This window comes from Camellia sinensis, chromosome 15 (assembly GCF_055761805.1).
Source record: "Camellia sinensis isolate YWXY chromosome 15, ASM5576180v1, whole genome shotgun sequence".
NCBI lineage: Eukaryota > Viridiplantae > Streptophyta > Magnoliopsida > Ericales > Theaceae > Camellia > Camellia sinensis.
The window spans coordinates 69,909,638-69,924,381 of NC_138975.1; the positions used below are offsets into that span (position 1 = coordinate 69,909,638).

The 14,744-nt window shown below is 37.1% G+C and overlaps 1 protein-coding gene across 1 annotated transcript; it reads left to right on the plus strand.

Annotated features, from left to right (window-relative positions):
- Nucleotides 1–538: 538 nt before the first annotated feature.
- On the plus strand, nucleotides 539–14,367 carry LOC114319556 (putative inactive purple acid phosphatase 27). The gene is made up of 12 exons (XM_082909563.1): nucleotides 539–1,023; nucleotides 2,277–2,368; nucleotides 2,861–2,927; nucleotides 3,025–3,147; nucleotides 3,370–3,462; nucleotides 8,905–9,034; nucleotides 9,634–9,715; nucleotides 9,797–9,929; nucleotides 10,536–10,741; nucleotides 10,850–10,975; nucleotides 11,858–12,167; nucleotides 13,827–14,367. The coding sequence occupies exons 1-12, from the start codon at nucleotides 787–789 to the stop codon at nucleotides 14,130–14,132; spliced, it is 1,905 nt and encodes a 634-aa protein (XP_082765689.1). The 5' UTR covers nucleotides 539–786; the 3' UTR covers nucleotides 14,133–14,367.
- Nucleotides 14,368–14,744: the final 377 nt, after the last annotated feature.

A 14,744-nucleotide genomic window follows, 5' to 3' on the forward strand; every position in this document is an offset into this window, starting at 1 on the left:
AAATATTTTTCACAAATTTTTTACTTTTTAGATACATGTAAGTAAGGTGCATCTAAAAAAGTAAAAAAAATGTTTAAAATTTAAAAAATATTCACTAAAAACAAAAAAACAAAAAAATCAAAAAAATTAATTTTTAAAAAATTTAATTCAAAAAATTCAAACCAAACACAGTGATTATTAGTGAGGGTAAGATGTCTCCACCCATCACAATTCACTACTATTTTTTACCAGTCCGTATAAATTTATAAGAGTTCAGCTTGTATTCGAGTTTATACTAGACGATATTGTTGGGTTCGAAGAGATTTATTACGAGTTCTGTTTTAATAATTTGAATTGTTAAATGTATAGAACTCACCAAATATTATATATTTATAAAAAATCATGTTAATCGGATATTAATAATTATATGATTAAAATATTTTTTTATGAATCGTTAATTTTTTTATTATATAATTATTATTTTTTATTTATTTATTTTTTTTTAACAAGTAGAGGGGCGCAAGGCTGATTAATTACTTCTCCAAGTGTACACACTTTCGGACAAATCAGGTCGTGCCTCGATAAGATCGACATTTCAGAGACGGACAGAAAGTCAGAGAGAGAGAGAGAGAGAGAGGGGGGCATTTGCCCGGCAAGTCAAGCCACGTGACATTATTCTGGATATTAAACTTGGCTTTGTGTGTGTTGAAGGATATAAAAGTAATTGGGTTTGCACAGGGATGGGCTTGGGGTGGTTGTTGAATTAAAATTTCCATTTGACGAGAGAGAGAGAGAGAGAGAGAGAGAATGGGTCACTTCACCTCTCAGAGATTCATTCTGACCGTCTTCATCTCCTATTCCTATTCCTTCTTCTTCTTCTTCTTCTTCTTCTACTGCGTCAACTCCACTTCGATTTTTTCAGCAACTCATCTCCGTGGCGGCTCCGGCGAGCAGCCACTTTCCAAGATTGCAATCCACAACGCCATTTTTGCCATTCAAAGCTCCGCCTCAATCACTGCCTCCCCCTTCCTTCTTGGCAAACATGTATATCTACAAATCTCAATTCTTATTACTTTTTTACTTCATTAGATGCTCTATTTCAACGTTTTATTCATACCTCCAACCATATTCGAATATTCTTCGATTCCTTGTTTTTCGGATTTATTCACTGTTGCATTTTATCAAGCACAATGGCTTCATTAAAGTCAAAACGCATGACTATGACACCATTGATCTTTATTTAACATAGAATCAATAGAGACAAAAGGCAAAAATTTACTTTAGGCTGCGTTCATGTTAAGAGATTTGAGAAGAGATTTGGAGAAAAAAATAAAACGTTGGTGAAATGTGAATAAAATATATTTATATATATAATTTAATTTTACACATCGTTTTTATTTTCATTTCCAAATCGGTCCTCAAATATCCAAGCCAAACATAACGTGAGGCTCCTTTCTTTCTCCATTTTCCAACGCAACTAAATCCTCAAATCAAACTCATTCATAGATTTGGGAAGAGATTTGGAAAGGGAAAGGAAAAATGAGTGTGAAACTAAGTGAAATGTAAATATATTTTATTTATATTTCACTGTCTTGTTCTCTTTCCCTCCTTATGATATACCAAATCCGGCTCGGTTATTGATATAGAGTGAATAGATATGCCATTTCATCAAGTGTATGTGTGACTTGTTCAGATCATGGATGAGCTGGGACAAAAGAAAGAAAACAAATTTTCAACTTTTATGGCTTCTTTGTCAACCAACAGCTTGTTTGGCCATCTTCTAAGTAATAGCAGACACACTGTTAGGTTGTCAATTGAGTAAATCATGATCCTTTTCTGATCAAAATATGACCCACATTAAGAGCTTGTTTGATCAATTACAATTTACATCTCTCTCCTTCAGAATAGGATACCCAAGCATTGATATCCATTTGTGTCTATGTTAATCCAATTTTAGTTGTTTTGAACTTGTTAATATAAATTGTTAAATGATTAATAATTCAACATTTGTTTCTGGACTCTGGTTTCAGATTCTCTCGGATTCAAACATGGACTCGGTTACATGTACAATTTACAGAACAAATCAAATACTTATTGCAAAATAATTTTTACCAATTCATGGTTCTTTTTTGTTGGATGTTTGTTCATTACATGGGTATGAAATCCATGTTCTAATCATCTGGTGTAACTCAATTTCCTAGAATCTGCTATTTCTTCTTCTCTCTTTTTTTCCTTTTTATGCAAAAATGTTGCTATGAAATATCAATATGATTGTGTGTGTTCTAATTTATATGTAGGGTGAAGATTCTCAATCGATAACCGTGAAGCTAAAGTGCCCTAATCCTTCTGAAGATGATTGGGTTGGAGTCTTTTCTCCTGCAAATTTTAAGTTAGTCCACCTCAAAGCCCCCTCTTTTAAATGCTTTGCCGGTCTATTGCTTGTAGAATATAACAATTTTACAAGGGGGGCTTAATAGAGGAAATTTTATTTTACCCCCCAAACTATTGCTCAAAAATTAATTAGACCCTTGTCCTTCTAATCATATTAATTTTACACCTGAACTATTTGAATTGGGAGCAATTTTTGAACCCTGTCGTTACTTGTCAGCTGACCTGGCCTCTCAAACTCTTATTTGGAGGGAAAATGAGGTGTTTCCTGCCTATCACAACAACCCTACGCACGAGAGAAAACCACACATGGGCTATATCAGGGTTCATTAGGGTTCCAAATCGAAATTAAGGTCGTCTCTTGCCCTAAAAACTTTGGAAGTTGTAGTTCAAAAGACCGAACCATTCACATTCATTTTGATACATACCTATGTGATATGATATGATCATATCCTATAGCTTAGAGACTAAAAGAATTATCTTATTATGACAGCTCGTCAACCTGTCCGCCAGACAACTCAAAACAACAAGCTCCATACATATGCTCTGCTCCAATAAAGGTTTGTGTTGTAACTTAATGGGATTCAAAAATCAATGGTGCTTGTTTCAACTATTTTCTTCCCTAACCAATGCCGTATTGGATGTTGTTTTTTTCAGTACAAGTATGCCAATGAGTCCAGTTCTGATTATACAAAAACAGGCAATGCATCATTGAAATTCATATTAATCAATCAGCGAGCAGACTTCTCATTTGGATTATTTACAGGCGGGTTATCAAATGTGTGTCCATCTCTGTTCTATGTCTTTTTTATTCTTTCGCTCCGTCAACATCTGATATATTCCTTAAAGAAAAAAGAAAAAGTCTGTTTGTATTTATAGTTACATGATTTCTCATCATAGATTGGTAGCTGTTTATTTGCCCCTGCCTGATGCAGTTACTTTTATTTTTGATCTTTTATTTTTTAACAGTCTGAAGACTAACCACGCATCTGTATATTGTAGCCAAAATTGGTGGCTGTTTCAAATGTTATAACTTTTTCAAATCCTAAGGCGCCCCTTTATCCGCGCCTTGCTCAAGGGAAGTCTTGGAACGAAGTGAGTATCTTTTTCCATTTTTTTAGAACTTCTTAGTATTGAAGCCTGAGCTAACATCATTATGTATTCATGGGTATGACATTGTCCATTCTTTAATGTGTGAAATAAAGTTCAATGCTTTATTTCATCTGGGCATAAGAAATTCCAAGATTTTCATGTTACTTTCGGAGTTGTGAATTTCATCTAACTTCTGAATGTAACTTGGATAATATCAATGGTTTGAATAGGGATAATATTGATCCTGCATCTGTGGTGACTCTATTTCTTGCTGGTCACTGTGGGGCTTTTTAGTTACAAAATGATTGTTCTGTTTTGTACAATCACCAAATTAGCAATATCAATGTTGTAGAGACATGGAACAACTGTATAGCTCTTATTCATTTTTTCTATGAAATACAAGTCCATATATATAGACTATCATACAGAGTTTATTCTAGACAATCCCTTTTCTTTACAACTCATGCCACATGCACTCTTGCTTTACAATTCATGCCACATGCACTCTTGCTTTACAATTCATGCCACACTCACTCTCATTTTACAACTCATGCCAACACTCCCCCTCAAGTTGGTGCAAAGATGTCGCCAATGCCCAACTTGTTGAGTGAGTTGTAGAACACTTTACTTGACACGCCTTTAGTTAGCATGTCTGCCAGTTGATCTTCTGATTTAACAAACGGAAACTGAACTATCCCAGTCTCGTGCTTTTCTTTGATGAAATGTCGATCCACTTCAACATGCTTTGTACGATCATGTTGGACCGGATTGTGAGCAATACTAATGGCTGCTTTGTTATCACAAAATAACTCCATTGCTGAAGCAGGTGGGAAACCAAATTCTGTAAGTAACTTCCTTAACCAAAGGAGTTCGCAAAGTCCCTTATTCATCGCTCTGAACTCAGCTTCTGCACTAGAAAGAGCTACGACCTTTTGTTTCTTACTCCTCCAAGTAACAAGGTTTCCTCCTACAAAGGTGAAATATCCCGAAGTAGATCTTCTGTCAGTATTGTTGCCTGCCCAATCTGCATCTGTGTAACCACCAATATTTAGATGATTATTCTTAGAGAACATAAGTCCTTTCCCTGGGGCTGATTTCAAGTATCGAAGTATTCGAACAACTGCATTCATATGATCTTTACTAGGACAGTGCATGAATTGACTTACAACGCTCACAGCATATGTGATATCCGGTCGAGTATGTGCCAAATAGATTAGTCTTCCAACTATCCTTTGATACCTCTCTTTATTCGCAGGTAGCTGATCAGAATACTCTCCTAGGTGATGATTCTGAACAATTGGAGTGTCCTCAGCCTTACAATCAAGCATTCCAGTTTCTGCGAGTAAATCCAACACATACTTTCTTTGGGATAGAAAGATGCCCTGCTTTGACCGAGCCACCTCAATTCCCAAAAAATACTTCAACCCACCCAAATTTTTCATTTCAAATTCGGTCGCCAAATATTCTTGGAGTTTAGAAATCCCCCCAACGTCATCTCCAGTAATTATCATATCATCAACATAAATAATCAGCGCTGTTATCTTTCCCTTGTAGTGTTTTAGGAATAGTGTATGATCTGAATTGCTCTGCTTGAAACCACATTGTCGCATAGCCATGCTAAACCGTCCAAACCATGCACAGGGAGATTGCTTCAAGCCGTATAGTGCCTTATTCAGTTTACATACGACTCCATTTTGAGAAGATGAAAATCCAGGTGGAACATCCATATTTACTTCCTCCTTGAGATCACCATGAAGGAAGGCATTCCGTACGTCAAACTGATGCAGTGGCCAATCTAGATTAGCTGCAAGAGACAATAATACCCTGACTGTGTTCAGCTTCGCCACTGGAGAGAACGTCTCATGATAATCTATGCCATAAGTCTGTGTGTACCCCTTCGCCACAAGTCTTGCCTTATACCTCTCAATAGATCCGTTAGCCTTGTGTTTGATAGAAAAGACCCATTTGCATCCGACAGTCTTCTTCCCTTTCGGCAGAGGAATAAGTGGCCATGTCTGATTTTTCTGAAGAGCCGCCATTTCCTCTTGTATAGCATGCATCCATTTCGGATCACTCAAGGCTTCGGGTACTTGGTTAGGAATATGATCAACAGACAACTGGTGTACAAATGTTTTGAGTGAATCTGATAACCTCTGAGATGAGACATGGTTGGCAATCGGATATATGGATTTCTTACTCACATGATCTGGAGAGTATCGGTCTGGTGGTTTTCCACAGTTATGCTTGAAAGGTAATTGATAACCAACAGAAGTATCACAAGCATTATCAGGAGGAGGAGTAGTTACCTTACGAATATTCTCAAGAGATTGATCAGTCTCGGGTATTAGAGGTTGATGAGTGGGGTCTTCATCGTCGAGACTTCTACCAGGTTCTTCTCTACAGTCAGCCATACAAGCTGGTGTAGTTATGATTTCCATTCCAGGGTCAGCAGTCCTTCCTGATACATCAGTAGGAGCGGCGGTTGTAGTAGTGGTAGAAGCTGCGGTAGGCTCGGGATAAGCTACTTCTGTCCCCATTGCTAGGAAATCGAAAACAGCCCAATTCTGCTCTTCATTATGTCGTATCTCCCCCTGAAGAGGAGAATCGGTCATGGGGTTAGGGAAAAAGAACTCAGACTCGAGAAATGTGATATCCATGGTAACGTAAGTACGTCGGGTGGGGGGATGATAACATCGATACCCTTTCTGATGCGTTGCATAGCCCAGAAAAAAACAACGTAGAGCACAAGGATCAAGCTTAGTACGTTGAGGTTTTGGGAGATGTACGAAAGCAACACACCCAAATATCCGAGGTGGGAGCATCAGGACAGAGGGTAAAGAGCCATGGCATGAGAGAGCCTGAAGCGGTGTCTGAAAGTCCAAGACTTTGGATGGCATGCGATTCAACAAATAAACTGCTGTAACAATGGCATCGGCCCAATAACTACGAGGGGCATGGGCACCAATCAAAAGGGCCCGAGCAGTCTCCAAGATATGTCGGTTTTTCCATTCCGCCACACCATTTTGTTGAGGAGTGGCAGAGCAACTGGTCTCATGAATGAGACCACGAGTGTTAAAATAACTCTTGAATGCATCATTCATATATTCGCCACCATTATCGGAGCGGAGAATTTGAAGCTTGGCAGAGAATTGAGTCTGAATCATGGCATGGAAGGACTGGAAAAGAGGAATACGTCACTCTTATGTTTCAACAAATAAACCCAAGTCATGCGAGTACAGTCATCCACAAAGGTCACAAACCAACGAATCCCAGAAGGAGTTAAAACTGGAGAAGGTCCCCAAACATCGGAGTGTACCAAAGTAAATGGAACATTACTTTTATTCAAACTCAAAGGATAAGGCACACGGTGACTCTTGGCCAAAATGCAAGTGTCACATTTAAAATCAGACTCACTAATGGCAGAAAATAAATCGGGTAACAAATGCTTTAAGTAGCTAAAGGATGGATGCCCCAAGCGAGGATCCAAAGCCAAATCTGTTGACGTTTCACATTGGGCACTTGTTGTACATGATGAGCTTGGCCGGGACTGAAATCATCCATAACATATAGCCCCCCCCTCTTAGTACCACGACCAATGATCTCCTTGGTGAGAATATTCTGAAGAAAACAAAACTTGGGATATATTAGTGCACAACAATTGAATTCTTCAGTAGCTTGTCCCACAGATATTAATTTACTTGATAGGGATGGAACAAGTAAAGTGTTTGACAATGAGAGTGAGGAAGAGAGAGAGACAGTGCCGGCTCCTGTAACCGGATACGTGACCCCATTGGCATTAGCAATATTTACCCGTTTTGGTTGAGTAATAGAAGTAAAGTCATTGGGATCAAACGTCATATGATCGGTGGCTCCCGAATCAAGTATCCAACCATTAAAGGCATTCGGAATGGAATTAAATAAAGCGTAACCACAGTTACTTGAAGCACTGAAAGGGGTAGAGCCATCTAGGAGATGAGAAGTACTTGTGGATGTTAGAAGAGACAACTCGGGATCCGCATGTGCTAAAGCAGCCCGTCCCGAAACACTGTTCACAGCAGCTTCACTTTCACTTTGTTTCCGGGCTTTGAACTCGTCCCACCATTCTGGAAACCCATGTAATTTAAAACAGGTCTCACGGGTGTGTTTGGGCTTGCCACAATAAGTACATCCATGACCTTCAGTAGATGGCTGCCCAGAGCTACGGCTGGAAGAAGACAAACCAGATTTGGGTAGCGCTGCACTGGACCGAGTTCCAACTGCAGGCCGAGTTCTAGCTGCAGATTTCCCAGTTGGGACCATCGATAGCTGCTGTTTCAGAGGCTGCGGATTGGAGCGGGTTCCTCCTCGAGATGCCATAGCAGCGCCAACCTGTCCATCTGTGCTGACCATCATCACGGACTGTCGTGAATCTTCACGGCGAACATAGGCATATGCTTGTTCGACTGAGGGGAACGGGTTCATGAGGAGTACGTCGCTACGAACCTTGTCAAGCCGATCGTCTAAGCCATCAAGAAAGGTATACACTCGATCCTCTTGTAGAATGGAAGTAAATTTCTGAATATCATTGGGACAGACCATCGGATTGGGGCGTCAGAAATCGATCTCCCTCCATAAGGCCTGAAGGCCATTGTAGTAGGTTTCAATTTGCCCACCGCCCTGTCGCATCTTGGTCACCCGTTTCTTGAGATCATAAACCTGCGATGTGTCTGTGCCATCAAAAAAAGTTGTGGCAATGGCATCCCACACTGCTTTTGCCGTTGGGAATCGAATGAAATTACCAATCATGCTTGGTTCCATGGAGTTAATTAACCACCCTTTCACAATCGAATTTTCAGTCCGCCATTTTCGCCATGTTGGGTCAGTTTGTTGGGGCTGCTGGAGATCTCCATTGATGTATCCAAGTTTATCCTTGCCGGAGATATACATCTCCAAAACTTGGGACCACAGAGCATAGTTGGTGCCATCCAACTTGATGCCGATCGGTGCAGCGGAAATTTCATGGGTTGGTGCCTGGTTCTGAGTCAGGGTCTGGGACAGTAAATCTGTCATTCTGGATGTTAGGTCTTCTAGGGTTGGGTTGGTAATGGATGTTTGGTCTGTGGATGGAGTTGCCATAGTCGGCTAGGTCTGGTGAAGGTGTAAAGTGTGAAGCAGAAAGCCTAGGATCTCTGCTCTGATACCATGTAGAGACATGGAACAACTGTATAGCTCTTATTCATTTTTTCTATGAAATACAAGTCCATATATATAGACTATCATACAGAGTTTATTCTAGACAATCCCTTTTCTTTACAACTCATGCCACATGCACTCTTGCTTTACAATTCATGCCACATGCACACTTGCTTTACAACTCATGCCACACTCACTCTCATTTTACAACTCATGCCAACAAATGTAATTATGCAACAGAATTCATATAAGACATTGTATTGGTTTTTGCAGATGACAGTAACCTGGACAAGCGGCTATAACATTAATGAAGCTGTTCCTTTTGTTGAGTGGGGTTTTAAGGGAGAACATCAAACTCAGTCACCAGCTGGAACGTTGACATTTCATCGAAACAGCATGTGTGGTATGATCAATCTCCTCTAATTATGTCAGTCTGATATTTTATCATCAAAGGGTTCATGCTTGAGAAGGGCAATATCATCAGGTTGGCCTCATTAATAATATCATGCCATGTATTATAGTATGTCTCATCAACCTTTTGAAAAGTAGTCTTGTTGGCTTTGATATCATGAACTAAAATCAGATGATTCAGGGATGGCAGGCATAACACACTGTGTATGGATGAGCCCAAAAAATAGGAATAGGTTGGACAGCACCAGCATTTTTCCCCCCAAAAAATCTAGGATAAAAGGTGTTTCAGGAAAATAACTTGGAAATAGGACAATTTTTACATTCCATTTTAGAGAATCAGTTTTGTTGACAATTTAACCAAACCTTTAGAAACTTGGATACATCTAGGAATGTGATATAGAATTTGACTGGAATTGTGTAGGGGTTGAAATTTGAAATTGGGAATATTTGTGCAAAATTATTTAAACTTGGACAAAATCAAATAAACAAATAAAAGTAACTATCACCCAAAAAAACATGTGAACTAGAAACTATCTGACAATTACCTAAAAAACAGAAACTACATGACAAAGTTGTCTTATCAATATGCAGGTTCACCAGCACGTACAGTGGGCTGGCGTGATCCTGGTTTCATTCACACAAGTTTCTTAAAAGAATTGTGGCCAAACTCAGTGTATGCGTCACAAGAATCAATTTCATATTATCATGTTGCTAAGAAGCATGGCTATTGTTCTTAGGGCTGTCATTTGTGCAGGTACACTTACAAGCTCGGTCATAGGTTGTTTAATGGTTCCTATATTTGGAGCAAGGTCTACTCTTTCAAGTCTTCACCATATCCGGGGCAGGACTCACTTCAACATGTTGTTGTATTTGGCGACATGGGAAAGGTAATATCATCAAAGTGGAGAGATCTAAGCACTATCATGGTTTTCTGTTACCAATTTTACTTTTCTCTTTAGTTTTAATTTCTTCTTCAATAATTAGGCTGCTCCCATGCTTTTATTCAAAACATCTTTAAAAGCTATTGTACTTTTCATATTCTTCGGATGTGTTTTTTTGCCTTATCTTTTTTCTCAACAAATCTAAGATCCAAACTCAACCTTAATTTTGTAATCTTTCTGATTTTTTTTTTTATTGTGGAATCTTGGAATATGAAGAAGTAAGAACTCTGGTAGCCAAGTGATAATTATGCTTTGGTTTTGACTCCTATAGTGGAATTAAGTAAGGAGAACACCAGAGGATTTTTCTATGTTTTAATATTTAATTAATTAAACAAAAGTAACTTTTTGTTGCAAATGATATTTTGAAGGATTAGTTATGCGTTTATTCTTCTTTACTCTCAAACTATTTGTTCTATTGCTCACCATTATCAAATAAGTAACAATTTTGGAGAAAATGTTGGGTGGTTGATGTATTATTGAGGTAGATATAAATTCCTATTCTATGGGATACCATACTCATAAATGTTTTTACGTTTATTCCACATATTTCAGGCAGAACGTGATGGTTCAAATGAATACAATAACTATCAACCTGGTTCACTTAACACAACAGATCAGCTAATCAAGGACTTGGATAACATCGACATAGTCTTCCATATAGGAGATCTCTCATATGCTAAGGGATATATCTCACAATGGGATCAGTTCACATCAATGGTGGAGCCCATTGCATCAACCGTGCCATATATGATTGCGAGGTTTGCATCTTGTTATGTGCTTTGTTGCCATGCATATTTTGTTTTCTCTATATATTGATAAATTTGCCATGCCCACTATATAGTTTATGTGTTTTATTTCTCTTCCAGTGGAAATCATGAACGTGACACACCAGGGACAGGGTCCTTCTATGACACTAATGATTCGGGTGGTGAATGTGGTGTGCTAGCTGAGACCATGTTTTATGTTCCTGCTGAGAACAGAGCTAAGTTCTGGTAAGTTGGATAAATGATATGAATTTATCATATAGGACTTCTAGATAGAGGGAACGAAATATTAGGTACTGGTCCTTAAGATAGCTAGTTCAATGTCCTGGGGATTATCAAAGGTTTTGCAAAACAGGATTTAAAGTGAGGGTATTTGCAAAACAAAATTTCAATGTCCTGGACATTATAAGAAAGAAATGTCAGTGATCAAATCAGTAAATTGCCTGATGCAGGTTCTTTTTTTGCTTCTATTTCTTTTCTTTTTTTTTTTCTTCCCCCCTCCCCCCCCCCCCCCCCCCCCCCCCCCCCCCGCCCCCCTGTTGGGACGGGATTTTATACTGTTTTGAAAATCTCAATGGAATGAAAGAACAAAAAATCACATTTTTAAAAGAAGAAAAGTAGCTTGGGTACTTTATCTTGTGTTTGGTTTGAAGCCTTATACGGCAATTTTAGTGAAGTCAAGGTGAGTATTCGCAGGCCAACAATAGGCATTTAAATCTTGCTGGATGAAAATCCACCCGAAAATGAGAGCTAGTTGCTGTTACCCCCAATAGTGACATGATTATTAGGACTTCAAAATTCCGTAGCGTAATGGAGATGACACAACATTTATGATAGCTGCTGGCAATGTTGAATGGATTAGATGAGTTTTTAGTAGCAAATTTCAAACTCTTCGAAGTTCATAGAAGGATTAGGCATTCAAGAGAAAGAACCACTGGTGTATTTCAAAACCACACCTATTGGAGGTTTTATTGCTAACGTTAATTTTTTGGTCTGTCCAGCCAAATTGTAATATTGACTTTCACGTTTAGTAACTGTTCCTTTTAATACCATGCTGGCATTTCCTAACTCCCTCTAAAAGTGTTTTTGATTATTATCCTTTTTTTTCAGGTATTCAACAGATTATGGCATGTTCCACTTCTGTATAGCTGACACTGAACATGATTGGAGAGAGGGTACTGAGCAGTACAAGTTCATTGAGCATTGCCTTGCATCAGCAGACAGGCAAAAACAGCCGTGGTTGATCTTTGCTGCTCACCGTGTTCTTGGGTATTCTTCTAACAAATATTATGCCTTGGAGGGCTCATTTGAAGAGCCCATGGGAAGGGAAAGCTTGCAGAAGCTTTGGCAGAAATACAAGGTCGACATTGCATTTTTTGGCCATGTTCACAACTATGAGAGGATATGCCCCATTTACCAGGTACCCAAAGGAAAAAAAATATATATATATATATATATATATTGAAGATAATCTTGGTTATTTTTAACCGTCTATGGTATTCGTTGAACATTTGAACGGATACAAAATTTCTTGAAAGGAAAATGCATGTGCGGATGACTATAGTGTACATGTTTTAACTGACTTCCACTGTTCGACATGCATGCTAATCAGCAGACACAAATAGGGGTGGAATGAGAAATTATGTCTAAGGGGGCAAGGTAGTTGCATAAAAATAAAAATATGAGAATTTATGTGTAGGTCTTAATAGGCAAATTTATTGTCCAATAGGTCCGATGATAATTAATGTTGTTTTTCATCAAACACTATTAAAAAAAAGTTACTAATTATTAATTTTCAGCGACAGTTTAAAAATTGTCACAAAAAATGTCATTAATTATAAATTTTAGGGATTGTTTAAAAAAATCATCACAAAAAAGTCAGTAATTTTTAATTTTCAATGACGGTTTGAAAAATTCATCACAGAAAAACATCACTAATTGTAAGTTTTAACGACAATTTATAAAAACCATGACTAAAAATAGCTATTAATTGTTAATTTTTAGCGACATGCAAAAATAGCGTCACAAAAAATTATTTGTAGTGATGATTTTACCATGATTTATTTTCAATAGGATTTGATGGGAATTAAATCTAACTAGTGGGACTTACTGGTAGTTTATCCTAAAACATTTGATAAATTACTAATAGAAAACCATTTCCTATATAAGGATTGTGAAAAAAATACTTTATGAGGAAAAAACAAATAAATCTATCAAATTTTTTAAAAAATATTCTTTTCTAAAGTTGTATGCTATTAATGAAGTCATTCTGTTGGTCATCAATTATTTTTAAAATAAAAAAAGAAACACAAACAAAAAGAAGTGATAAACAATTATTCTGTAAATAAAATTGAGTAGATCATATTGATGCTACTGAGTACCATGTGAAATAGTTGGATATCATCTCATTATACATTGTGAAAAATTAATGAAATAGAGGGGTATTTTTTTTTTTAAATATAGTTAGTAAAATGTTTTAAAAGCAAAATAAAATCAAGAGATAATCCTATTGTACATTTTACAAATACTCATGAATATAGAGGTAGTAATGTAATTTTCCCACCATAGGTCTGCTATTGGACATGAATTCGCTAACGCAGGAATTTTTAAAAAAATGTACGATACAACACGTGGAGAACACAACATAACATGAATTTCTAAAGTTAGAATTAATAACTGTAAATGTACAATATTTTTCTTTATTAATCATGTACTAATTTTAAACTTATAATGTGTTTTTTGATTGTCTAAGCAATGAATATGTGCGCGCCCAATGCGCTTGAAACATGTTCAAGTCTAATTTTTTTAAAAATAATAATAATAAATTTTGTTTGAACATGTGTTCGACTCGTGTCAAAAGTATTCGACATAGTGTCGAACATGGACAATTACCTCCTCAAATGATTTTTATTTTTTTGAAAGGAATGGTACTACAGATTAAGCCCAACCAACAAACATCACTAAACCATTAATTTAATTACAGAAATAAAAACATTTATTATTCAAAGTAAATAAATGCACATAATTTGAACAATATATCCTGAAGCTTGGTGGTTGTTTGTTATTTTGTGTGGTGCAGAATCAATGTGTGAACACGGAAAAATCTCATTACTCAGGCACTGTGAATGGAACAATCCATGTGGTGGTAGGCGGTGGAGGAAGCCACCTGTCAGAGTTCAGCTCACTGCAGACTCGATGGAGTCTTTACAGAGATTATGACTTTGGATTTGTGAAATTGACTGCATTTAATCACTCTTCACTTCTGTTTGAGTACAAGAAGAGCAGCGATGGAAAGGTCTATGACTCCTTCACCATCTCAAGGGACTACAGGGATGTCTTGGCCTGTGTTCATGATGGTTGTGAACCCACCACTTTGGCTACCTGATCTCAATATTCTGTACTCTTTCTTCCATGACTATTGTGGTGAATATAGATGAAGACTATTGTGTTGAATATGTTTTCATCCTTACTGAAAATAATTATGGATGTGGTTGATTAGTCATTTTTCAATAAAAAATAAATCATTGTACATGACACATTCTGTAGAACAGTGACCCACAAGGATTAATGTGCTGAGTTGTGTTGATTTAAATGATAATTCTTAAATTTAATCGATTAAATGTTGTGGATTGAATTAAACTACTTAGTGAAATATTAAGACGAAATTAATTAAACAAGTAAATTTGATTTGTTCCAAATATAGAAAGACTCTTAGGACTTCAAATCCATCGTATATCACGTATTTTATGTATTTGATTCTAGAAATTCAATGGTTCGAATAATAATAATGTATCGTGGCTATAAGTTTTGATATCATCATTAAGAAGATAATTATATTCAAATTGCAATCACGAATCATACTCGGTTAGCACGGATCATTTATAATAAATTAGGGTTGCGACACAATTCGTCTTCCTTAGGCTTGACTTGTCTCATAGTTTGTATATACAAATAGGTAAAATAATTATATGAACATGCATTCTCAATCACATAAATT

Excerpts from the sequence above, each read along its gene's own strand:
- LOC114319556 (XM_082909563.1), top strand. The coding sequence starts at position 787 with ATGGGTCACTTCACCTCTCAGAGATTCATTCTGACCGTCTTCATCTCC. Across the intron at positions 9,035-9,633 it reads TCATCGAAACAGCATGTGTG|GTTCACCAGCACGTACAGTG; the intron begins GTATGATCAATC and ends ATCAATATGCAG. Across the intron at positions 10,742-10,849 it reads GTGCCATATATGATTGCGAG|TGGAAATCATGAACGTGACA; the intron begins GTTTGCATCTTG and ends TTTCTCTTCCAG.